This window comes from Crinia signifera, chromosome 5 (assembly GCF_055691185.1).
Source record: "Crinia signifera chromosome 5, ASM5569118v1, whole genome shotgun sequence".
In the NCBI taxonomy this organism is placed as follows: Eukaryota; Metazoa; Chordata; class Amphibia; order Anura; family Myobatrachidae; genus Crinia; species Crinia signifera.
Genome location: NC_139221.1, coordinates 149678327 through 149704484, shown reverse-complemented (window position 1 = coordinate 149704484; position 26158 = coordinate 149678327). Strand labels below are relative to the sequence as shown.

Here is a 26158-nt window from a genome sequence, read left to right as displayed (position 1 = left end):
ATTTAATCTGGGATTCATTCGGGGCATCCTGATAGTCGGAATCCCAGCAGTTTTTATCTGATCTGACACTAACTTGACAGTCCGAAATCAATGTTCAGAATGCCCGAAAATCCGTAAATTGTCGGAAAACGGCTGTGAACTTTACAATCTGCAGCCGTTTCCGACATAACAGATCTGACTTTAAAAATAGCCGAATCTGACACCTTCCAATGCTGTCATTAACAGCAGCATTGAATAGGTGAGTGCCCTGTTGGGAAATATCGGCACAGATTGAATACCCCCCATAGTCTTGGTCATTCATGTGCGGACAGTTTTGTGGATAGCGTGAAGGACCAAGATTTTCTCGCCTCAGTGATGAATAGCTTGGGCAGCACAATGGATCCCACAAGCCACACGCTTGGATCTGATGCTGCTGCCTAGGGCACATCTCTAGTGCAGCAGGTGGTGTCTGCATGTAATACACGCCTCCTGCTGCATTTACATACATTGCTATCTCTGGCCCCCAGGGCTGGCTCTACCAGGCAACTTTAGGCAGCTGCCTAGGTTGCCAGGGTTTGGGGGGACACCACAAAATCTACCCATCAAAAAATCAAGTATGTCTATGAAGATCCTTGTTGTACTTAATGAAAGTGGCTGCTGTGGAACTTCTAAGACCTCACCTCCATACTTTCCCTTGAGGCATACTTCCCTACTTTGCTGCCTCTTCCTCCATGTGAATGGCAAATGGGGGCCTCCCGGGAAAGCAGGGGATGCCCACCTCCCCAAGGGGCTGGGTGGACCACCCAATTTATGGGAGCCTTCCTGGCATTCCGGAATGTTAGGGAAGTGTGCCTTAAGGGGTTGGAAAGTGGGTATAGGTGGCAGTATGGGGGGGGGGGGGGGGGAGTAGGTTTAAGTTTTGCCTAGGGTGCTGAGAAGCCTTACACCGCCCTGCTGGCCTCTTCCAATCACCATAAACACTGTAATTTTTCCAAACAGAACATGTCGCTGCCGTCTTCGCGTCCCAGAAATATAATTTTTTTTCTGTAGTCGTGTCTGTTTCATTTTCATTTTTAGACTCTCGAAATAATTTGTGAATAGCTGTTCTGTTGAATCAATGTCATCCTTTATTAACACTTTTTTTTATAATTACACATTGAATTGTTAATCAACAATAGTCTTTTTGTGACGATTATCATTTTTGCATAAACACCTCTAGCACTGGAAAAAAATACAAGAAAAATGATGTCCAGTTATAATGTAATCTGAGACCTGATCACTACAGTCCTTTGTAAAAAGTCACTATAGTCCTTTGCAAAAAGTAACATTTGTTTAAGACCTAAAATAATGACACCCCCTACCTGCAAGGCCACACCTTTCTTTGCCACCAATGGACGATACCTTCACATCAGGTGTCAGCCCAGGTAGGGGCACCAATGCTTAAACTAAATTTGAATTCCATTTTTTATGACCGTAATGTCAACTGATGCTATTACTGTTTTTTCAATGTGCAAACTATATTTCTCCTAATTGTGTTTATTTATTCAGTTTACTAATTAAAACACACTATAACTTAATATACATTTGTCTTCCTTTCTTTCAGTTTGTGGTTGTTGTTAGCATTGTAACTTACAGGTCTCCAAAATATGGAAATTACACATTCCCAGAATGGGCAAATGTCATTGGCTGGTTGATTGCCATATCATCCATGGCTATGGTACCTATTTATGCCATTTATAAATTTTGCACAATTCCTGGGTCCTTTCGACAGGTGCGTGTAAAAATGTTACATTTCAAATGTTTTTATTTTTATACTCATGATGAAGATGTATCAAACCTTTGAAAAAGATAACATGGAGATGTTGCTAATAGCAAATAATTAGTTTCTAACTGGCATTTCATAGACTGTGCTAGATAAATGACGGAAGCTGATTTGGGCAACTGGGTGGGCACATTTCCCAGGTGCCAGATTTGTGCAGACCTCAATATGGTCAGAGACAGGAGACCCTAAATGAGTTGGAAGTAGGAGACTCCAGATGAGTTGGAAGCATGCTATAGTAAAGGTACAGTAGGCTTGTGACCAGATATCAGATATAAGAAAAATACTTACCGAGGGGGTAGGGGAGAGGGAGAGGTGTCTCACTAAGCAGCTGCTGGGGTTTCAGGTTGGTCAAACCTGAAATATGTAAACAAAGAAAAAGTGGCTTGGAATCCTTGCAGGGGTGCACTGGGTTGGTGGTCCAGAACCAATTAAAATGATTTATGGTCAATATAATAGACAAAACTAGTGCTTGTTGTTGCCAACCATAAAATGTGTACAAACAGAAACACAGCCCTGCCCATCACCACATAAATTGAACTGAAGTATGACATATAAACACAATCAAATTAATTTAATATTTATTTTCTACAGTTTTTTTTTTTGGTACTTGTTTCCTAGCACGGCACCCACGATTTTCAGTCGTATGGCATCTTATGCATTGTATCGCATAGCATGCCATATAGCCGCATGCGATGCGATTTAAGCACCTTATACGATTTTTTATTGTATAAGCACCCTAATGGGTGCTTACAATGTTAAATGCACCCCCACTATCAACGCCAACCCGAAGCGCAGCGGTATGCGTCTTCCGACCTTTTAATACCCCCACTATCCACGTCGGCGTGGAGTTGATTTTAGATAGTGTGGCAAGCGGACGCGTATTACTTTACATGTTTTCCGCGTCCCTTCGTGGGGCTCGCCACGCTTCGGGCTCGGTGGCTCACTACGCTCGCCACACTATCTAAAATCAAATCCACGTCGACGTGGATAGTGGGGGTATGAAAAGGTCGGAGGACACGTACCGCTGCCCCTCGTGGGCTCGCCACGCTTCGGGTTGGCATTGCAAGTGGGGGTGCTTTTAACATTGTAAGTACCCCTTACGGTGCTTATACAATTAATAATCTTATAGGGGGCCCATTTACCATTGAAAACACCCATTAGGGTGCTTATACAATTTTAAATCATATACCATTTGTATATGGCATACAATGCGATGGTATACGATTTAAAATTGTATAACATCGCGTAACATCGCATCTTATATCATTGTATGGCTTATGGTATGCGATGCGATGGGCGCCGTGCTAGGAAACAAGTACCCTTTTTTTTTTCTTCTTTACCTGAGAGTGCCTTGAACATAGGGTGTGCCTATGTTGCCTATACACATAGAGGGAAATTTACTAAGATGGGAGTTTGGTTCCCCATAGCCACATCACATGTGAAGTCTAATTCCCATCTTAGTAAATCTCCTGTTAATGTCCCCAGTAGTAACGCCTCTAAACATAATGCCCCCAGTAGTGCCAGCTATACACATAATGTCCCCATTAGTGCCACCTATACACATAATGCCCCTAATAGTACCATGAACTTATAATGCCCTTAGTATCACTCACCTCTGCTGCTGCTGGGATACTGCTGCTGTTACTGTTGATGTTGGCGCCATCCATCTCTGTTGGGAAGAGAGTGCAGCTCGACACTCCTGTCCCTCACTGAGTCCGGTAACCATTTAAAATATGGTGCCAATTTGTGAGCCAATCAGAGCTTGCGATCTGGCAACCAATCACTAAGTTGTGGCTGCCAGTAAACAAACTCTGAATAGGAAGGGCTATTGTTACACCACTCCACTGCTGCCCATGGCAGTAGGGGTTTCAAGCATAAACTCATAAAGGTACAAGCTTGGGGGTGGTTTACTGGTTAACATGGCCCGGTGTCCAGGGATAGTAGGGCCGTTGGGAAACTGTACATTGAGCCCAACCAAATAGTTAGCTCTGATGGTGGGGGGAGGAATAATACAAACACAGGCTGCTGCTAAGATTTAGAGGGAGATATGGGAAAGGGATGTTCCACCTACTGCTGTAGAGACACAGCCCAGGCAACTTTATTTCTCTCCAAGGCTTGACACATCTCCACTTATGTATGTTACATGTTTGTGGACTTACGACTAACATATACTTTCCTGTATACAATGTGTAATGTTTGCATTTCAGAAAATTGCATATGCAATAACACCTGAAAAAGAATACCACCTGATAGAAAGTGGAGAAGTGCGTCAATTTACTGTAAGTTTTTCTTTATCTTATATTTGAACACAAAGGGGCTGGTGCATAATCAAAAACAAGATGGCAGCAGTTAAAAGAATACCCACATTATATTAGCCTGTTTGCTGAGATGTACACATCTAATGCATTGGTGCACTCTCACTAAACTTTCATGCCCTTGTGTATGAGACAGCGTTGCCCATATACACATGTATATAGATTTAGAGCATGCACAGGGACAGATGTACTAAGCTTCAAAAGCGATAAATTAGAGTAATAAAGTGCCAATCAATCTCTGCCACGATAAGCCTCATACTCACATGACCATCTCCGCCGACGCCTGGGTACCCAGCGGGTTGCCAGCATTGGCAAGTACCTAGAAACTTGCTGATGCTGGCAGAGAAAGGAGCGAGGGTGGGCGATGGTTGAAGCAAGGGCCATGATGCGAGGACCTGCTTAATCAGAACATGCAGGACAAGGGAGGGGGGTCGTTAAAGATGCCCAGGCGCTTGCATCATTAACAGTGCTGGTACATGAGCTATTATTGGATCATGAGACATCGCTGCATTTCAAATTGCTGAGGGCCGCGGGAAGCCTGCGCTCCCCTGAAGATGAGTACTGTAGCTGCGGAGGGTATGGTGCGGCCAGTGGTGCTAACCATATGGTGCCCCAATGACCACCATTGATAGCAGCTGGCGGGTGCCCCATGTGAAAAAGGAAACTAGTCTTGTGTTTCCAGTATGGTGGGGAGTTAACCTTAGTGAACACAAGATGGGGTGGGGTACAAAGTTTGCTTGGCAAAAGGGGAAGAGATGCTAAGTGAGCCCAGTAAGGGAAGGTCTGGGTGTGCTAAGTCTGTCTGGCAAGTAGTGACACAAGGGTGGTCTTGTATGGGTGTGAATGCTCAGTGTGCCCAGTAGGGGTATGTGGTAAGTGTGTCCAGTAAGAAGGGGGGTTCCTAGTGCCAAGTAAATACTTTGGGGGAAATTTACTAAGATAGGAGTTCTATTTCGCAGGGGAAGTTGCTATGGGGCAACCAATCAGAATATAATTATTTAGCACCTTCTAGAAGATAATAGTCTCTGATTGGTTGCCCATAGCAACATCCCATCTGAAATAGAACTTCCATCTTAGTAAATTTCCATCTTTATGTGGGTGTATACCAGTATGAGGGGGGATGCACAAAGTGCCATTAGGAGGCCCAGTGGGGGGCTTGGGTTTGCTGATAGTAAGTGCACCCAGACAGGGTTTTCTGGTGCTGTGTGTCCAGTAATTCAGTAGGCCACACTTATTGTAGGAAATAATTTACCTGCAATGTTTGGAACTGGTATGTGCAAGCCTGGAACTGCGTTCGCATTGAGAAGAATGAGACCGCAGTCTAAGGGCTGGCACGATAGTGTTGACTCGGTATTGCAGGGAGCATTGGCTCGGTGTTGTGTGGATACATTCCGGACAACGCAAGTGTGTACAGACCGTTTGGCTTTTCAGCTAGTGTGGGCAACCAAGGGGCTACCAATAACATGCAAGCACTTCACTATATACTATAGCAGCAATGCTATTGAAAAATGTAGCGATTAAATCGCGAGGCAGCCAAATCTTCGCAACATTGCAGCTATAGCTGAATTACTCCCATTGGTTTATGCTATAAGGGGTTGTTTAGTGCCAAGTGCACAAGAGAGGGGATAGATGATGCAGGAGGTACCTGTGCCAGTTGGGGGAGGGGTAGCTAAGTGTGCCCAGTAGGTCAGATGTTGGTGTGTGTGCCTTTATGGTACATATATAGTGGTAAGGATGACTGACACAGTAGAGGAATGGGTATATCACCATATATCATAAATGATAAACATTTTCAATTTGCACATGCACACTTTTAAATGTGCCCAGTATGTGTGTGATGTGTGGGAAGAGAGGAAAACTCATGGGGAAACGTTAGCTGACAGAGGGGCATGTGATGAAAAGCTTATAAAGTGGGATGTAACATAAAAGCAGCCAGGCATATGGGCATGTGAGGAAAAACCTGCTGGAAAGAGAGGCTTAAGTATATGCTGTTGGGTTGCTGCTACTGCTAAATTGTGCTTGTGTACATGGATGCCTCTTGCTGGCTTCTGTGATCCGCAGCTAGCTGCCTACAAAGAAGCAGCATAAGATTGCTTATGGTTATGGGAACATCTCAGATCTGTAGTTGACACTCCCCAAAAAAACAGGAGGGACATTCCCAAGTTTTCAGGAATGCTGCCTGGCAGTGCAGTAGCTAGACATTTTGGTGCCCTGTGCAAGATAGGGAATTGGTCACCCCCCCCCCCCCCCCTCTTACGGAAAATAAGGACAGTTCGCTCTGTATGCACACACCAAAAATTTAGGGGTGTAGCTTCATGGTGATGGGGCATGCCACTTGTACACACTGTTCCAGGTAGAGCCTCTTGGGGATTTTGTGCCAAGTAGAGCCCCATAGAAACACTGGACCAGGTAGAGCCCCTTATGTACATTGCACCAGGTAAAGCCCCTTATGTACATTGCACCAGGTAGAGCCCCTTAGACACACTGGCCAAGGTAGAGCCCTTTAGACACACTGTACCAGGTGGAGCCCTTTAGACACACTGCACCAGGTGGAGCCCTTTAGACACACTGCACCAGGTGGAGCCCCTTAGACACGCTGCACCAGCTAGAGACCCTTAGACATATAACGCTAGGTACAGTCCCTGTTACACTTATTATGACATGCAATGCCCCCGTTACACACATTACGGCATGCAGACCCCCGTTACACACATTACGACATGCAGACCCCCGCTACACATTATGCCAGGCAAAGTCCCAATTAGACGTTATGCCAAGCAAAGTCCCTGTTGCACTCTTTGCTTTAATAAAGTCGTTTGAAATTATGCTTTGTGTATGAATGCACTGTAAGTATACGTCATGTCATGTGCATGTTTGCTGTGTATGTGTGCTATGTGAGTGTCTATAGCTTGTGTATGTTTATAAATAGATATATAGTTTCCTAGGGAACAAAACTGGGTACTGGAAGGGCATGAGTTATGGAGCAGCTACTTAGAGGGAGGGAGTGATCCCTCAAACAACAAAGATACAAAATGGGAAATAAGTAGTACATTTTTTTTTTTTTTAAACAATAGTTTAATATTATAAAAATAGCACAGTAAACCATGAAAAGCACAAGGCACCTTTAACACTTAGGGTAAATTAATGAATGGGCAATGAGTGGATCCATTCCTATAAATACCGCAAGAGAATATGAATAGGCCTAAAATAGGCATGTTTTGCTTAGTAAATTTCCCCCATAGTGACCAAAGGGGGTATATATAATTAATGTGGTAGTGATTTTCTGTTTTAGATAATGGAAATAATTTGCTATTCAGAAATAGGTGAGTTATTGTTCTGTATGTGTGTTTTTAATACATGCAAAACCCAAATAAAACCACACCCACTGCTTTGTATCCGGCTAATCAATGTGAAAGGGATATAAGGTAGATTTTCATCAGAAGTCAATTAACCTAGTATTGTATATAGCAGTTTTGGAGAAGGTATAATGGTCCCGTGCTAAAGATAAGCAGCTCTTATAATTGGAAATATTTAGTATATATAAAAAAGAGAGCTAAAGGAATAAATATGATAATCTATGATAATATCATATTTACTCATTTAGCGCTCTTTATTCTATATACTGTACTAACCTAGTAGTATGTCATTAGAGATTAAGGAAGGAAATCTGAGCTCTTGGGGAAACCTACACAAACACAGAAAGATCATGAAGATTCCACACAGATTTGGCCATTGTGGGAATCAAACACATTACCTTAGGGTGCATACACAGTGAGCAATTTTTGTCTAAGCGATTTTCCTGGGGGTGGGCAGCTTTCCATAGCAGGATGTGCATCAGTGCTCACCACTTATTACTGCCCTTTACACACTGGGCGGCTTCTGATCTGAAAGCAGCTCAAACAGCAAAACTGAGCTGCTTTCAGTTCAAAATCTCCCAGTGCGTGTATAGGCCTTAATAACCCTTTCACATCGCAGCTAATTACCGGGTACAAGCCGATTTGATCCGGTACTTAGTGCGATGTGAAAGGGGCTAGTGTGTCCCTGAGTGGCGTGCGGTGGGGTGAGGCAGGTGAGGCACAGCCTTTCCTGTCATACTAGCGTATCTACCGGCATTTTGAATTGATAAAGTATGTCAAAAATACAACTAATTTATAAAAAAAAATCTTATTTTTATTATTCTAATCATTTTTATAGTCAAAACTCTGGAGTAAAAAGTCTATGGCAGGTGAGGCAGTGCCTCACCTGGCTACCTTTTCTGCACATCTCTTATCAAAACTCCAGCAGTGTATACTGCTGCACATGTGTATAATGCCGGCATGTACCCCATGGCTCATATATTGTGTGCATATCTGGCTCTGGTACTTGCCAGGAACTCTTGAGCCATTTACCTCACCGCACATCCCTGGTGTTCCTTAAACGGGTAGCAACACGACAATAAGACCGGTAAGAAAGCAGTTCTGACTAGTTCGTTGCTGTGTTGCTTGGCAGTGTGAAAGGGTTGAGCGACCCAATTCCCATTCACACTATGAAGGTGGCAGAGCTTGGAGCAGCGCAAGCCCCCACCCCAATGATGCGCCGACTCCCCACCGTGCCCCTGGATGACGTCAGCCGTTGCCAGTTCGCTCTGGGGATGTGAACGTCCCAAAATGCAGGTTTGTGCCGGGACTGAACCGTTTTAAAGTCACGGTGCGAACCTTCATTTTGCAATGTGAAAGCAGCATTAGTTAACTAATTATTTACTCATCAGTCAATTTACACTCAGTTATTTATAATCAGTTATCAGTCAATTTACAATCTGTTATTAATGAAAAATAAAACATTTCCATTTATGAAATCAAACATCATGAAAACAAGAGTTCTAACAAAACTAATTATTAATTTACATGTGAAATGAGATTTCCCATTTGTGTTAATTTTAATGTTATACCAGAAACACATTATTATTGCACTAAATGTATTGAAGAGGAAATAGCAAATGCGAGTGACTTTTGTTTGTTCTGTCATTATTGTTGCTGTGCTATTTAGTGACGCAGTGGAGCATGCAAATAATAGGTCTGACAGTATAATTAGGAGAGCATGCTACTGCCGGCCACATGCCTAATCTGGACATTCAACCCTGTTATTGCCTTCATTTATGCCACATTTGATAGCTTAAATAATGTCACATCCAGAGCTACTCAGCATACATCAAATATATTTGGGAGATCAGTATAAGAGATAAATAGATGCTTACCATGGCTCTGACTATTATGGAGAATAAACACTGTACCACTTTATATGGGATTACTGACCATAACAGATAAATAAGGCTAAATGTGTGCATCTGAGTAGAGATATGTGACCAGTGAAGACTATATAATAATGTATAGAGGGTGGAATATTTCATTAACTAACTAGCTAAATTAGAAACAACAGAGCAGACGTTTGTAATCTTGGCACATACTGTTTATGATTTTCTTATAGTATGAGGCGTAAATTCATCCTAGTTGCTCAGTGGAAAGTTGTAGTTTGGTGTCGCCAGTGGCGTAACTATAAATTTTTCTCCCCCCTGCCAAAAAGTTTGTCCCCCTCGGGCTCCTCCCCAGCGTGTGAAGTGATGACATTACACGCATAACAGAGAAGCTGAAGCAGGAGAGAGGAAGAGAGACCAGCAGACACTGCTGCTTCCCTTGGCTTCAACGCATCCCAGGCCACCCTAGCACGCCCACCTGCCCGCCCATCATCCTGTACACAGTAGCCGATAGCCGGCTCTGTGTACAGTCAATTGAATCAGTGGGGGGATTTGTCGTCTCTGCCATGGCTGCACCCGTACTGCGGATGGCTCGCCTCCGGTGCTCAGTCAGTGGGCAGTGGCAGGCAATAGCATGTCAGTGTGTCGAGCGGGTGCCGTCACCCACACAAACCCCACTGCTGCTTGCTCCCCCAAGCAGCAGCTGGGGCTGCCTTACAGTAGTGCCACTGGGTGTCGCCCCCCCCCCCCCCTTCTCTTAAACAAATCAAAACCAGAATTATATAGATAGCACTTTCAGCCAGTTTACAGGGACCAGAGCCCACAGTGAATTTGCAGGGCTTCAGTTACGCTGTGTTACAATGGCCAGCGGGTCAGGGTCAAACTCACAAGATTCAGTGACTGCAGTGGTACAGTACCAGGAGGGAGCAGGGCCGCTGAGATGGGGGGGGGGGGTAATAATTACCCGGGCTTGCTGGAGGGGCCTGGCGGCGGCCATGGACCGACCCCCTTCCCCCTTTGTTCCTCCCAGGCAGCAGCAGCACACACCTACACCATGTGCTCTGCTGACAGCAGGCTCAGCATGAGCATCTCACTGATTGCGTGACAGCTCATGCTGAGCCTGCTGTCAGCACATGCTGTATGTGCGTGCTGCTGCTGCCGCGGGGAGGGGGGAACAATAACACGCCCCCCTTTGACTTTATAGTGTTTTTCACCCCCTAAACATTTAGTGGGTGTGGCCTAATCGTGGGAGGTGGTCATGCATCCCGCGATTAGGCCACACCCTCACATTTTACCAGGGCCTTGCTTACTTATCGGCGGCCCTGGTGGGAGTTGTCCTGTCCCCTATTGCAGGTGTTAGCATACCTCTCAACTGCCCTGATTACAGCTGGGCAGTCCCACTATGTGGAGACTGTCCCATTGTCCATCCCGCAGGAGGCACAACGGGACAATAGAAGATAATAGATAGTATTAAGCAAAAGTAAAGACACCCACTGCTGGCTAGTAATAGCCACTGCTGTACAGTATCTGTCGGAAGCATTGGGCAGGCATCGGCAATCTCAGTTACCCAGACAGGAAACCAGAACTGCGTCGCAGAGGACAGTAAATCTGCAATGGAAGACGCAGATAATGGCCTCAGCACACCTACAAAATGCATTTGACATGCCTCTTTTAGAGCAAATGCTCGATGTCATTGACCCCACCCAGTACCGCCTTAACGGCATTTTGGCCCCTACTTAAGTAAAAAAAAAATCATAACTTCATGTGCGCTGTTCATGAGAGAAAGGGGAGAAGATAATGTTAAGGGTCCCACTGTCCCTTGGAGGCGCTGCAGCTCCTGGTGTGTGTGGGTTACACAGCTGCATTCTATGCCGTGCAAGACCTTCCAGCTCTCTGCTCCCACAATAGGCAATCCCGCGGCTCCCACAAAAAGCACACACCAGCATCTCTTGCAAAAAAGCACACACCTGCGGCTCCCGACCCATTGTTAATCTGGCCTCATAAATACACTGTAAGGCATACTGATGCTACATATACATTAATGTAAGGCTGTCATCCGTGTGTATGTGATTGCGTCCCTCCCCCAACCCCCTTAGATCTGTTGCTGCTCTGTCTATTTCTGTAGTCATTCGAACATAGAGAAATAATCCGCACAATCTGTAGATAACAATGATAATTTAACAACTGTTCCCTATTATTTATAATATATTGCCTTGTGGTGGCAAGGTATATGTAGGGAGGTGCTACCCAGGAATTGGTATATTCATATAGCAAAGGAGAAGAAAAGAATTCCTACAAGGGGCACTCAAAGCTGATGATTTTGGCTTGTTCAGCAATCAATTGATTCGTTATAGTGTCCCAAGAAAATGTTAAAATTTTACTTGTATTTTTCCAGTTTAAAAAGCTGCGAAATATTAAAAACATTGTGAAAAAAGTGATAATAAATTAAATTAAAAATAGAACTGACCGTTGTGTGTGTATTATTATAGTACAATGACTATTTGGCCTCTGTGTGTTTAAAATAGAACTGACCTACAGTATCAGTGTGGTGGATAACAGGTACTTCGTACACACACTACAACTATATTAACACACAGAGGCCAAATAGTCATTGTACTATAATAATACACACACAACGGTCAGTTCTATTTTACATGTATTATCACTTATCATGCACTTTTTTCACAATGTTTTTAATATTTATAAACTGGAATAATAAAAGTTAAATTTTAACATTTTCTTGGGACACTATAACGAATCAATTGATTGCTGAACAAGCCAAAATCATCAGCTTTGTGTGCCCCTTGTAGGAATTATTTTCTTCTCCTTTGCTATATTTCTGTAGTCAATCAGTGATGCTGGGAGGCGGTGAGGACAGGAGACATTGAGAAGCTGCAGGCGGTACCATTGAGTGTAGGGGGAAAGGAAGATATAGAAGCCACACCCCCTGCACCTACTATAGCTACGCTGTTTGAGCTTGGTGTGGTCAGCATATGCTCCTGGTTTATTCCTTGAACTAACAGTTGGTTATGTGCCTGGGTTACTCCAGGAGATGTGGAATATTCAATGGTAAAATTACATTCAAAATGTATTCACAATAGAGAACCTGGCTGGACAATGTAAAGTCTCATTTAATATATACACCACAAAAATGAAAGCAACAAGCAAATAAAAAATTAAAGTATTTAAGTTCATATCAATACAAACAATCATTTGCCACCTTACCTTTTAGAAACTTAATCTGAAATATCCCTTATTGCTGTGGACTGATGTGTTAAGGGGCCTACACACGTGGAGATGGGCTGAGCTTTTTGAGCGATACTAGATCGCTCAGCACACAACGATGTGTTGCGGCCAGTGTTCTCCGGAGAGAACACTGGCCCTAACCGATTAATAACCAGCATGCTGGATATTAATTGTCGGATGGTAGTGACGCGCGGGGGTCGCGCATCGCTATCAATACACATGGAGTGATGTAGCGGCATTTTCTAAGCATTCTAGTGAGAGCGCTTAGAAAATGCCCCTAAGTCTTCTCTAATGGGGAAGCCTGGCCATAGAGGGATCTTCCGACAATGTGCACAACGTCTACAATGAAAAAGTTTGACATAAGCAAAAGGTCAAGATGGGATAGGTTGACCCATGAAAAGGTTAACACAAGTTTTTCAGGTATGTTCGGTGTCAATGTCTACACCTGAGCACATGGTCCATCTTGCTCTACATCTGCTACGCTTTACCATTTCCAATCATAGTCCATGTGGAGGTTAATATAGGACAAAGTTCCAAAATGTAAAAATACAATGTCAACCTTTTCATGTGTCCACCACAGTATGTAGACTTTTTTGTTTGTGTTGTCATTTTGACCATGTCAGCGAAATGTATGTCAAGCATGGTTTCAACCTAGACATTGCTGAACTACCATCCAGATCCCAGTTAGCACATGCACAGCCTTATGCCAACCTGGAAGCTTAAAGCATGGGCAATCGGAAGGCGTCTGCAATTTGTTCTGATATGAACTCTCCATTGCATTCTACTGCAGGTCGTATGTCACATACGTTCTGCAGTGGAATGCAATTGAGAGTTCATATCAGAACAAATTGCAGGTTAAGGGGGATATTCAATGTTAGGGTCATGGCAGTCGAGCTTGCTCGACCGCCGTGACCCAGTCCCGTTCTCGGTCACCACAACCAAGAACATGCAGGCGGGATTCAATGTCCCGCCTGCCGGGGAGCTTGAAGGGGGCGTGGCCGCCACTTCCCGGCTGTTCTCGGCAGAACGTGCCCGACAGCTAGTGATGTCGGGCTCGTTCTGCCGAGATACCCTGCTCAATGCTGTTGGGGAAGACGGCCATTGAATAGGGCCCGGTGGGCATACCCCCAACGGGAGGTGCTCGCCGGAGATTGAATATCCCCCTTAGTCGTTTCGATATCAGCCTGATGTGTTCCCACCCTAAGGGTTGTACTTTATCTTCTTAAAATGAAAACAAGTGATGTTTCCCATAGCAACCAATAAGACTTTGTTTATGATTTTCTTGGATACAATAGAGATATGATATACAGAATGTTATTGGTTGCTGTGTGCAACATCACCACTTTAAATTTTTGAAAGCTTTAGTAAGCCCATTAGGCATAAGGCACAGTTAAAGCCTCATCTCCAACTTTGGGTGTGAAGCAGGTAGATGAATAGCTTTGGGTACTCATCCCTCAGACGAAACAAACTAATTTGTTCCCTCCAATTTGAACTGAAATATAGGCACTTTCACTGGAAATTGTGGTCATTGGGTCGACCTATATTTTGACCATATACATTTGTTCGACACCCTTAGGTCGATACCTATAAAAGATCAACCTATAAAAGAGCGACATGCCAAGGTCGACATGAAAAGAATCAACATGGTTTTTAACATTATTTTTTTTCCAAAAGGTGGTTTTTCATACCCTACCATCCACTAGGATGTATACAGAGAATAAAATAGTGTGCCGTACACTTATACGGTGTCCATGTCGATGTAGATCCACATAGACACCCAAAAAATTTACCATGCTGACCTTTTTCATGTCGACCTTTGCACATGTTGATCTAAGGTCCCTGTTGACCTATAGTCTATGTTGACCTAAGCCATTTTGACCTTTTATAGGTGTTGACCTTTGGTCTATCGACCCAATGTATGTCGACCTACATTGGGCCGAGCCAATCACCCTTACCCCTTTCAATGTATTCCCAGCATCATTGATGACATTTTGTCTGTGCTAATTAAAATGATCTCTATTATTTTTTCCTCCAGCTTCATCATTGGCTAAGTGTATAAGAAACAAGATAAAAGATGTCTGACACATTTACAGAAGGTTCACAAGTGAAGTGAAGTGAAGAAGAAAAGAAAAGCATTATTATATGTGGAGTGGCTTTATTGTACCTGCCAGAAACAGTGTTCCTCTTCAAATTGTTTCCACAGTGTATGCGGGAAAGCATATCAGTATTATTACTGTCTTGTTTTGGTAATGTCCTGTTTTTGGTAATCGGAACCTTTTTATAGTATAAAGTGTTAATCAAAGTATTCAGACTTAAATGTTTAGATACAGAAAGAAACTTCCAGTATATCAAAACCCAAAAAGAATAAATATCACGCTATGTTTACTGATAACCATGAGACATACAGACATAACTTCACCTCAGCTAGGATTTTTTTGGGAACTATATTTTCTCTACTCTTTTCCGCAGTAAACTCTAAAATAAATACAGTAAATGTGGTTCTAGTAAACTTAAGAACTACAAATATATTTTTTTCACCAAAAAGTCTGTTACTTATATTTATTGATTTAAATGTAAGAATATTAGTATTAGACGTGTTACAGAAACAATTGAAATTATGGTCTACAGTGATATTATATGTTATATGGTAAATGTTCTAATGACTATTACAGACTGTTTTATAGATATAAAATTATAACAGATATATAAGTATCAGTTTACATGTGGAGACAATAACTGAGGTCCTCCTAATGTCCTCTATAATACTATTCATAGCTGAGTGACCTCCTCTGATATTTTCTTTTTCTTTTGTTTTATTTAAAAAAAAAAAAAATCTTACTTTTGTTTCTATGGCACATTATTGACTCGACCAACAATGTTTTTATACAATACACTCAGACAGCTCTGGAATCTGGGGGGCATCCTAGAGTCACAAAATTAAAGGTGACTCTTGTTACACTTAATGCAAACAGCAGGTGGTAAAATTGCCACCTACAGACTTTCACCTGAGGTTCTGAAAAGTCAGTTTTGGTTTGTAGGTGGAGGTGGAAGCTGCAAGCTGAGCTTTTGTCTAAGTGCCGAAAAAACTGGCACGGGTTCTGCAGCAATGGCTTTGCTGTTACTTAATAATTGCATAGCTGCTATAGCTATAGTATATTGCAGTTAAGAAATATGGTTTATAGTCAGATAGTCCCCTTAATACACATTGATTTTCAGAATGAAGAAATATGTGTATATGCCTCAGGAAAAGATGGTATTCTCTCTAATAATGACCTGTTTTGTCTGCATTTAACAACCATGCAAACAGTGATGATAATAGGGCAGATAAAGGAGATTATGAGACTTTTGGCAGCCAGCAGGAAGTAGAAAGAAATAGGCAAGTAATTCAGGTCATAAAATGCAAGGTCATTTAGCACAACATTTCAGGTAAAGACCGTGTCAGTAGAAAGTCATTAGGTCAGGAGAGGTGTTAAACAATCAGAATCAAGTTAGAGGATAAGGTTGACAAAATGACATTCCTAGATTATTATTATCAATTTGGTGTGCAGCAATGTACATCTGTATGCATCTGACATCTACAGTAGTCTACATCTGTGTAAGGAGTACTCTATTGGTTTCCAAGTTCCATTGTGTTACATCTGCGACTAAAACTCCATTAGTACCTAGAACATTGTGACTGATGTTTCGCTGCACCTGCGATTAAAGCAAGCTGCAAAATTGAAAGAAAATGATGGTGCAATACTCCTCTTGGGAATCTCAGTAACATTGGGTGCTTCGTATTTTATGGCATACAGATACTATAGTAGTTGCATGAGGGCACATCTGTTATAAGGGCCCCATCCACAGGAATAAATTAAAATAAATTACCTCTCCTGCTCCATCTCTCCACATGCTTCATTTATGTCTAATGGCTGTCAGCGCTCTGGCTGGGGGATAGCTCCATCCATGCAACAATCAGAATGCAGACAGCTACTTATGGGTCCTTATCCCCACACCGGCCACTCACCCTATTCAACATTGTTGGTGAATCCTCACTGTCCGAGGATGGCGAGGATTCCCCCAAAACAGCGAGGCTTGTGGCTAATGTAGGGAGCCTGCTGCATTTAGCCATGAGCCTCGCTGTTTTAGCGGCCGCACACGCTGTTTCCACGTCACTGCAAAAACCTAGCGGCGGGGAAATGGCATGTGCAGGGGGTCAGTTGAATACTGACTGTGCAAACTGTGACAGTGAGCAGTCAGTGCTGCTCACTGTAACAGCTCACAAAAAGCATTGAATATACCCCACTGTCTGGCTGCAGGCTAGCCGGAAGGTAGTGAAAGCTGCCTGGCCACTCTGTGTGTAAGTCAGCTGTAAACTGCTTCTAATTTATAGCAGTTTGTGGCCAGGATCATCTGCACCAATGGGTTCCTTCCCTAGCCAGGCCCATTATAATTGTATCCAACCAACCCCCGATGGTGGAACTGCCACATATTCCTAATTGCAACTAATACACCTTTCACACAGAAAAGCAAATTACTGGGTCAAACTGTTCTAACCAATATTGTGCCATTCAACATATGCTCTTTTCTTGTGTCCAAATGGTCAATTCCCAGGTCTTCTACACAGGTATATTTTGATTTTTTCACACAGAAGAAATACCCATGTTAATCAGAAATTTACCAAATAGAAATGCTTGACCTAGTAATTTTAAAAAAGAGGTAAAAAGAGGGGGTCAGGCTTGGACCACAAAACAAACCGGCACTCAAATGCCAAGTAAAAGCCAGGATCTTGGGGCTATTCTGTCTGAAGGTGGTATAAGTAGGGGGAATTACTGTTCTGAACCGTTGATTTAGACTTAATGGGGTCAATATCTAGTGCATCATGAATTTCAAACATTGGATCGTTAATTAGAGGATTTGCAAATTGAGGGTAAATAGCAACTGACAATGGATTGTAATTGCAATGTAGCTGCAGTTTGACTGACAAGAAGCTGTTTTTTGGGGGCGGTCTGAGTGTGTCGAAGACTTGCCCAGGCGATTTTAGGAAGGGACTCTGCCGTCAGCGATGACCACTTCCAGTCTCAGTTGCAGATTAGTGGCAGCCTTAGACCTATTCAGATTTGCTTAGACAGCAAATATTCTTCGATGTTTTGAATTTTCATATGAATCAGCGAGTGGATAGCGGTTGGCGATCCATTTGCAAATCATTTAGAATTTTACATGGGGTGTTTGTTCTTTCATACTGAACAGTGGCTTTCTCTCCGCAGTCCACCTAGAATTCTTTTATTAGCGATCCATGCTGAATTCGGCCCATTGTCCTTAGTTATTTAGCAGGTTACCGTTTCCCAATATATATACTATTCTGAATCTCGTCAAGCCTTATGAATGATCATGCTAGATTTGCATAAAAACATAGCATACCTCCCAACTTTCCCGCTTTCCGCAGGAACATTCCGGTTTTTGGGGATCCCACGGTGTGGGGGACAATTGGGAGTGCCCCTAGCCTGAAGGAATAGACGCTGTGCGCATGCAGTGTTTTTTCAGAGCTGTAGAAGGGCGGAAAATGGGGGCGTGGCCTGAGGATGCATCACCCTGCTGGGCCACATCCCCTTTTTATAGGTCACGCCCCCTTCTCGGGCATGCCAGTGTCTCGTTTCCAGGAGCACAGATTTTGGGAGGTATGCATAGTATCAAAACATTATGGCCTATTATGTTTTTGGGTGGAAATATTTGACCTTTCTATTGATGCTGATTAAGTGCTCGTGGATAGTTAGACAAGTACGGAGGTGGCTGACTACAAGTCAGAGCAGACACCTTGCTAGGGTGAAAAAAGTTGCCATTATGAAAAGGCTCCTGCACCATGTATATCTGAACACCTGAAATGTGTATTACATAAAGGTTTATGATTACCTTATTTTATTGGAGATAATAGAAGTTTATAAAGCTCAATTTAAAAAAGTTAAACATACCATGCAATGCAACAATGATGTAAGTGCTGCTGATAAAGGTTGCCATGCTGTTTCACACAGTAGTCTGGAAACCCAAACATTCATATTGAACTGTTGCATAACTGACTGTTAATTTTGAATAAATATATAGCATATCGTTGTCTTGTCTTTGTCTTGTTCTTTACTTATACGTGAACATCACATTATATAATTCATGACAACTTGTTTATATTTGATATAGTGCTGTATGTACGGATAACACGTAAGCTCTTATGTGCAGCGAAACTCAGTTCCTATAAAAGGAAAATGTTAATGTTAATCAACTACAGTGTAATAGAACTGCTATTGCTTTGATAACACTGTACAATGCGACTTTTTTTTATGTTTTAGACTGGAGATTAGAGACGTGAGTAAAATGTGAAACCTGCAGTAACCAGGATCCACTGGTAACTCACAAATGATATATTAAATGTATGTTAAACAAAAATATTTGCAGTTAGTTTGGATATGTTTGGGGTATATTATTGGATCTGTCTAATATAAGCAGTCAGTACAGGTTGAGTATCCCGTATCCGAGTATCCGTTATCCGAATTATTCCGAAAACCATACATTCCAGAAAGTGAAAAAAAAATATTTTTTTTGCTAAAAACTCACTGGGGACATTTGTAACAGCACTAAAGGTGACATGATATGTATCTGGCACTATATATGTGCAAGAAAATGATTGCTTGGCATTCAAATTCAATATCTGAGATAGTACACAAATTTTGTTTCATGTTTTGAAACCTTGTTTTTTTGAACAAATAAAATATATTTGTGTGTATTTTATGTGGTAATAAAATATATTTGTGTGTATTTATGTGTTTATACAGCATACATGCAAGATACTTCAAAATACATAATTGAAATATTAAAATTTTCCCAAATACGGAATAATCCGTTATCCAAAATTCTCCTGGTCCTGAGCATTTTGGATACGGGATACTCAACCTGTACTTGCAAAATAAGATGTAAGTCCAGTGCAAGGAAATAGACCAAAATATTATGGAGTCAGAGGAATCAGCTTATTTGCATATTTAAAAGTATCATTTTATATTTTATCTCTCTTAAAATATAACATATAATTACATTTACCAATTTATTTCATATTTGTATTTTTAAATCAATTAATTAAATGTTGTTTAAATGCATTGTTCTGAAAAAAGACTGTACTTTTAAATGAAATATCAAATAAAATTCTTGTTTTATGCAATCTGTCAGCTGTCACTATTTGTGAGTATGTTCCTAATTAATATCTGAACGGCTAGATATAAATATCAGAAGGATGAGTAATGTATTTCTATGATGCCGATGTCTGAGCCGTTGTCACGTACCAAGTTATACTGTAGGTCTTGTCCGTAGATTTACAGAATTATATTGGTGTTGTAATTGACTGCTTAATGCGGAGTTATGTGGCAAAACATCTACCAGCCAATCACAATGCATCACCATTGAGACAGTTGGTGCACGTGCTGGCTGGCATGCAACACACGACTTGCTGGGTGATTTTGAAACTGTGCCAGTAATTTGCAGTGGTTGGGATGCCAGTGTTCTCAATACCAATGCCAGTATGCTGATTGCCATTAGGAGACTGGCGCCAGAATCCCAACATCGATGAGGGCACGGCAGCCGGGATGCCAAAAGTAAGTATGCTGGGGCAGGTTATGATTAGGCCGAGAAGGGGGTGGGATAGGATTAAACACTAGGGAGGGGTTAAGGGTTAAGCTGCGGGGAGGAAGGGTTAGGTTTAGGCAGGGCTATTTTTGTGCAGGCTCCAGCAGGAACTGTGGCCCTTATTCTAGCTCACTCTTTCTGACAAAATATTTCTTAGATGGACAAAACCATGTGCACTGCAGGTGAGGCAGATGTAAAACCCCACCCAAATCTAATTATCTCTGCACAAGTAACACCTGCCTCACCTGCAGTGCACATGGTTTTGTCCATCTAAGAAATATTTTGTCAGAAAGAGTGAGCTAGAATAAGGGCCACAGTTCCTGCTGGAGCCTGCACAAAAATAGCCCTGGGTTTAGGCACATAAAGGGTCAGGCTGTAGGGCATGTGTGTTAGGAAGCTAGGCACTAACAGGGAGGGCTAGGGTCTGGCTGCAGAGGGGTGTGTGTATGGGTAGGGTTAGGCTGCAGGGAGCAAGTGTTGGTGGGAAGGGGTAAGTAAGTAAGTATAATTACCTGACCCCTGTCAGGATTTCCTCCTTCGTTTTCTGACTGCCAGTCATTTTTCTTTATTCTGATATGTTACTAAGCCTGTAGGATTTGTGTTTTCCAGTGGTGTTTTAATCTGTATTTGGCTGCTGAGTTTGCCGGCAACCAGGGACGCGGACCCGCTGTGGGGTCTCCGTTGCCATTAGCAGGTGGCACACAGCAGTCCCAGCAAGATGCCGGTGCAATGTCCCAGTTGCTAGGAAACCGCTGAAACTCACAACGGGGGATAGCAGCCACCGAGCTGCATGGGGGGAGAACTGCAATGTGGCTCTAAGTGAGAGTCACTGTGCAAAACATTACAGGCACCTTTAAAAAAAAACATACCCATCTAATTCAGTATAGATTGGTCTTCTTCGGTGTAAAGGGGATGTAGGTAAGTACATGTAAGTGTGTGTATATATGTGAGTGTAGTGTGCATAAGTGTTTATTATTAAATACAGTGTAGAAAATACACCATAGTCCTCTGCATTGTCATGTAACATATGTATAATGTATAATTCAGGTGCAATAGTAATAGTATTGAATATGGATCCTGGTCATGAGAGGAAGTAAGGCCACAGGCAGTGGGGCCCACAAGGGGGTTTCCCTCTATCCACCTGTGGACCGGCCCTGGCCCTGGGTTCCCCTTCCGGATGAGTATCCAGACCGGAACTAAAAGCTCTTCTTTGCACCTGGGCAGAGGCGGATTAGTAATAAAAGCCACAGAGAAGATAACCATTGGGCCGATGCACCTGCGAGGCTACCTGTGGCTGGGGGAGGGTAGCGGGTCACAGACCAATTTTGTGGTTGTATTAGGAGGCAGAGGCTAACATGCTGGTGTAGGTGTGTTTGGGGTTGAAGGTGTCAGGTTGGCAATGTGGTCATGTGAGGGAAATTTTGGAAATTTTTCCAGGCCACTTTAAATTACCAGTCCACCCATGATACCCAGGGCCGGTGTAAGGCTTCTCAACACCCTAGGCAAAACTTCAACCTACTCCCCCCCCCCCCCCCCCCCCAAATTATTATTTTTTTAAAATCATGCGGTCTTCTCATCCCCAACCGGGAAGGTGGGCAAGTACCCTGCTTTCCCTAGAGGCCATCTGCGCCCTCCCCTTTGCCACCCACAACAGAGTACAAGGAGGGGGGGGGGGCAGCAATGTAGGGAAGTATGACTCAAGGGAAAGTATGGAGGTGAGGTCTTAGACGTTCCACAGTCGCAACCTGCATTAAGTACAACAAGGATTCTCATAGACATCCTTGATTTTTTGATTTGCAGACTTGGTGGCGCCCCCCCAGATCCCGGCGCCCTAGGCAAATGCCTAAAGCTGCCTAATGGTAGAGCCGGCCCTGATGATACCAGGGAAGGTTATTATAATGGAATTAACATAAAGACACAGACACAACTGCAGAAAAGGACAAAAGGATGACTGCAACTGCATAAAACTCAGAATCAGGCCCTATGAAGAGAGAGATTTCACCCCCTCAACAGACCTGTCTCCCTGGAGGCTGCTTCCTGAAACGTCCCAGTCTGGTTTTCCATCCCATTCTGCTCCTGCACCCTGATTGGCAGTGTGTGCCGTGGTACTGGTTGATAAAGTTAATGATATTGTTTTTTAAAGGTGGCCTTCAAGCCTGCCCCAGCATCATGGCACTTGTGGAACCACAAGTTAGGGCCCATCATGTCAGGACCAAAGCACCTGCTTTATAGGGAGCAGGAGGATTATTGTTGTGTGATGGCAGGACCAGCAGTGTTGCATATAGTTAATAACCCATCCACAGTACCTGTAAATGCAGGAGCCAAAGAGTGCAGCTGCAGGGAGCAGTGCATGAAAGCACTGTCTGGGAGATGAGGAGGAATGGTGCCTGGGGAGGCAGCAGCAGTGTGATGTCGGAGCAGCGGTGAGAGCTCACCGGCCACAACTATGCAGGAGCTGTGGGGGAGCAGGGACACTAAGGTAGGGATGGTCATCGACCATCGTTGATTCAAAATCATTGATGGTTTACGGTTGATGTAGAATAGTTTTGATAGATGGTTTCCCTTTTTTTCCCCAAGGGACCGGGACACGGCGCATAACTCTGCCCCCAACACCTGTGAAACCCCACCCCCATGTTTTGATTGGCCCACTGACTAATCAGTCAAAGAAAATGGATGACCATCGATAGGTAAAAACATTGATGGTCATCCATTGCATAGTATGCCACTATCGATAGCTAGTTGCACTATTGCCATTGATAGCTACCATGCAATGGCAGAACTCTGGGAGGCAATGGAGTCATCTGCCGCCAGGCTCCTGCTCCCAAGGGGGCACCTCTAATCCCCCTGCAAGTTTAAATCCGTTATTTAAAAGCCACCAATATTGCTTCTGTGGCTGAGTTCTTAAAGATAAATGTGTTATCTATCTATCTATATTTCTTAACAGAAATATATAATTTATATAAGGTTATATAGGGTTGTGTGTGCGTATGTGTGTGTGTGTGGGGGGGGGGCACCAATATGCAGGGCTATTTTTGTGCAGGCTCTAGCAGGAACTGTGGCCCTTATTCTAACTGTAACGAACTTACACCACTGCTACCATGCATTATTTTCTTAACATGAACTACAAGAGAAACACTCATAATATAGGCATGTCTATATTTTACATGTTCACATTTTGACCCTATCAAATACAGACAATCAAAATGTCGACATGAAAAATATATAAATGCTTATTTTTTCAATGTCGACATTTTGATATAGTCAACTAATTGACATAAAATAAAGACATCTAGGTACATTGGCCTTTATTCAGATCTGATTGCTGTACAAATTTGTTTGGAAAATGGGCAAAACCATGTGCACATGCAGGTGGGGCAGATGTAACATGTGCAAATAGAGTTAGATTTTTATGAGTTATTTTGTTTCTGTGCAGGGTAAATACTGGCTGCATTATTTTTACACTGCAATTTAGATTTCAGTTTCAACACACCCCATCCAAATTTAACTCTCTCTGCACCTTTTACATCTGCCCCACCTGCAGTGCACATGGTTTTGCCCATTTTCACAAATGTGTACTGCAATCAGATCTGAATAAGAGCCATTATGTGAGCATGTATTTTTAGTAGCACCTTCTAATTTCAATTATAACTTAATTTTAACTTAATATGCATGTATTTTTTTTTTTTAAATAATTGAATGCTCTATTTGTTATGACTAAAATGTAATAAGCTGTAAATTGTGTGGGTATCCGAATGGCTTACAGTACATGTCTAGGTTGACATGCACAGGGTCATGGTTGACAAAAGGGCTATTTCCTGTGCACTAATTGGGAGAAGTTTGGAGATCAGGCAGTGATCACATGGAAGCCTCCTGCAGAGGGGGAAGACAGGAAGTGTAATGGGCCCTACTCACATGCCGATGTGTGTAGGGTGACCAATCTGTGCTATGTCGGGCCGTTCTGCTCAGCACACAGAGCTGACAGCCCACACACAGAGCGAGCGGTCAGCTCTGTGTGCTAAGCGAGCAGACAGCGACAGTGTTCTCCGGTGGGAGAACCCTGCCGATGCCGATATTGATGGACACTGTTCATCAATCTCGGCCAGCAACAAAGACGCGCGGGGGACGTGCATTGCTGTCGATATAGCCCCCACACACACACCGATGTGAGGGCATTTTCTAAGCGACTTTGCCAAACTAAGCAAAATCGCTTAGAAAATGCCTTAATATCGGCATGTGTGTAGGTCGTATTAGTTCCAGAAGAGGGTTATTATCCAAAAAAGCGCAGATTACCAAGATACAGCAGCTTATGATAAACACCAAGTGTCCTGTCAAATAGACACTCAAAGGTTGTGACAATTTGTGCAAAGATAAAAAACGGTGAAACCATATAGCGCTACCCTTGTATGTTTGATAAAATCACATAACTTATATTGAAGCGATGATCCAAAGATTTTTCACAGTTCTCTGGGCACCTGAAATGATAGTAATGATATCCCCTGATCCCAATTGAATGGGATTTTTTGGAGGTCGGGGTATATCACCAAAAACAGCTCATTGTGCAGTATCCAAAATGAACATCAATTTTTATTTATATACAGGAAACTCACAAGAATAATTGAAAAAAAGGCATATAATCACATCCTTATGGCACGGCTGCAGAAACGTCCATCCAGTCAGATCCAGGACTTTAGTTGTTCTGATAGAGGGTCCAGGCACCGGTATCCCCAGTCCTCAGCAAGCCCAGAATCACTGGAGGGTCGCAGCTCTGCCACAGGGTATTTACAGCATGTATCACACTTAATGCATTTCGGACTCCTTTGTCCTTCGTCAGAAGTGTGAAGCATGCTGGTATAGGAAGTCCTTATATCCCCCGGCCAGTTACAAATGCACTAACCCCATTGGTAGTTCAAAATGGTTACCATGTGTCCGCAATAAACTAAATGAAACATCGTTCTCACGGTGTCCTGGCCGCGATAACCGGAAGTAGCGGTCCGCGTCACTTCCGTCCGCACCTCCGTGTCTTTTATGATGATGCTGCCAGATCCCGGCTTCTCCTTCTGCCGGAGGTGACGCCAATGTTTGGTAGTCGTCATGGTAACCAGAGCTCCGTGGAACTACACAGAGGCCAAGTCCCAGCTTCAACTTTCCTTCCGCCGGAGGTGACAACAGCGTTTGTCGGTCACCATGGCGACCGAAACTCCGTGTAGCTACAAAGAGGCCATTACTCCTTATTGAATCCACCATTTTGTTGAAGCCTCAATGGGTTATAATGAACTGTCCATGTCCATAATAAATATCTATAAATTATTTAGCAGAAAAAATGTGCAGTAATCAGATACATGGGGATATAAAACAGTAATAACATATCAATAAATACACTAATAAGAACATTAATTTACATAAAAAATTAAGATCTGCAATGAGTGACAATTTATTCTAAAAAGCATTTGAGTTCAAACTCAGTGTTAAGACCAGATGGGGCTAAAGTTTTAAGTTTAAAAATCCATTCCATCTCAGTTTTTGAAAGTCTCTTTTCAATATCTCTGGTTCTGGACTTTGGAAGGATTTGTACAATGCCCCAAAATGTTTTAATAAAACATTCATTCTTGTTGTGGGTCTGTTTAAAATGGGAGGAAACAGAATGTGTTTCAACTCCTTTTCTGATATTGTAAACATGTTCAGACATCCGTACTTTCATATTTCTGGATGTCTTACCCACATAAAAAAGATTACAAGTGCATTCCAGCACATGTATAACATTCCTGGAATTGCACGTGATAAAATTGTTAATCTTATAATTAGTCCCTTTTACATTAAAGGTTGAAAATTTGGATGTGTCACTCTTTACAGTTCTGCACATTAAACAGGACCCGCACCTGTCACGGACCCACCGGTCGCCTGCTCCGATACGTCAATCTGAGCAGC

General features: G+C 42.8%; 1 protein-coding gene across 1 annotated transcript in view; it reads left to right on the top strand.

The window, feature by feature from the left end:
- The window catches only part of SLC6A3 (solute carrier family 6 member 3), a 126023-nt gene extending 106375 nt beyond the window's left edge, over positions 1–19648 (top strand). Inside the window, exons 13-15 of the mRNA XM_083188114.1 lie at positions 1583–1750; positions 4009–4080; positions 14628–19648. Of these exons, the coding sequence (XP_083044240.1) occupies positions 1583–1750; positions 4009–4080; positions 14628–14651 (264 nt within the window). The 3' untranslated portion in view covers positions 14652–19648. The remainder of the gene's footprint in view (positions 1–1582; positions 1751–4008; positions 4081–14627) is intronic.
- Positions 19649–26158: the final 6510 nt, after the last annotated feature.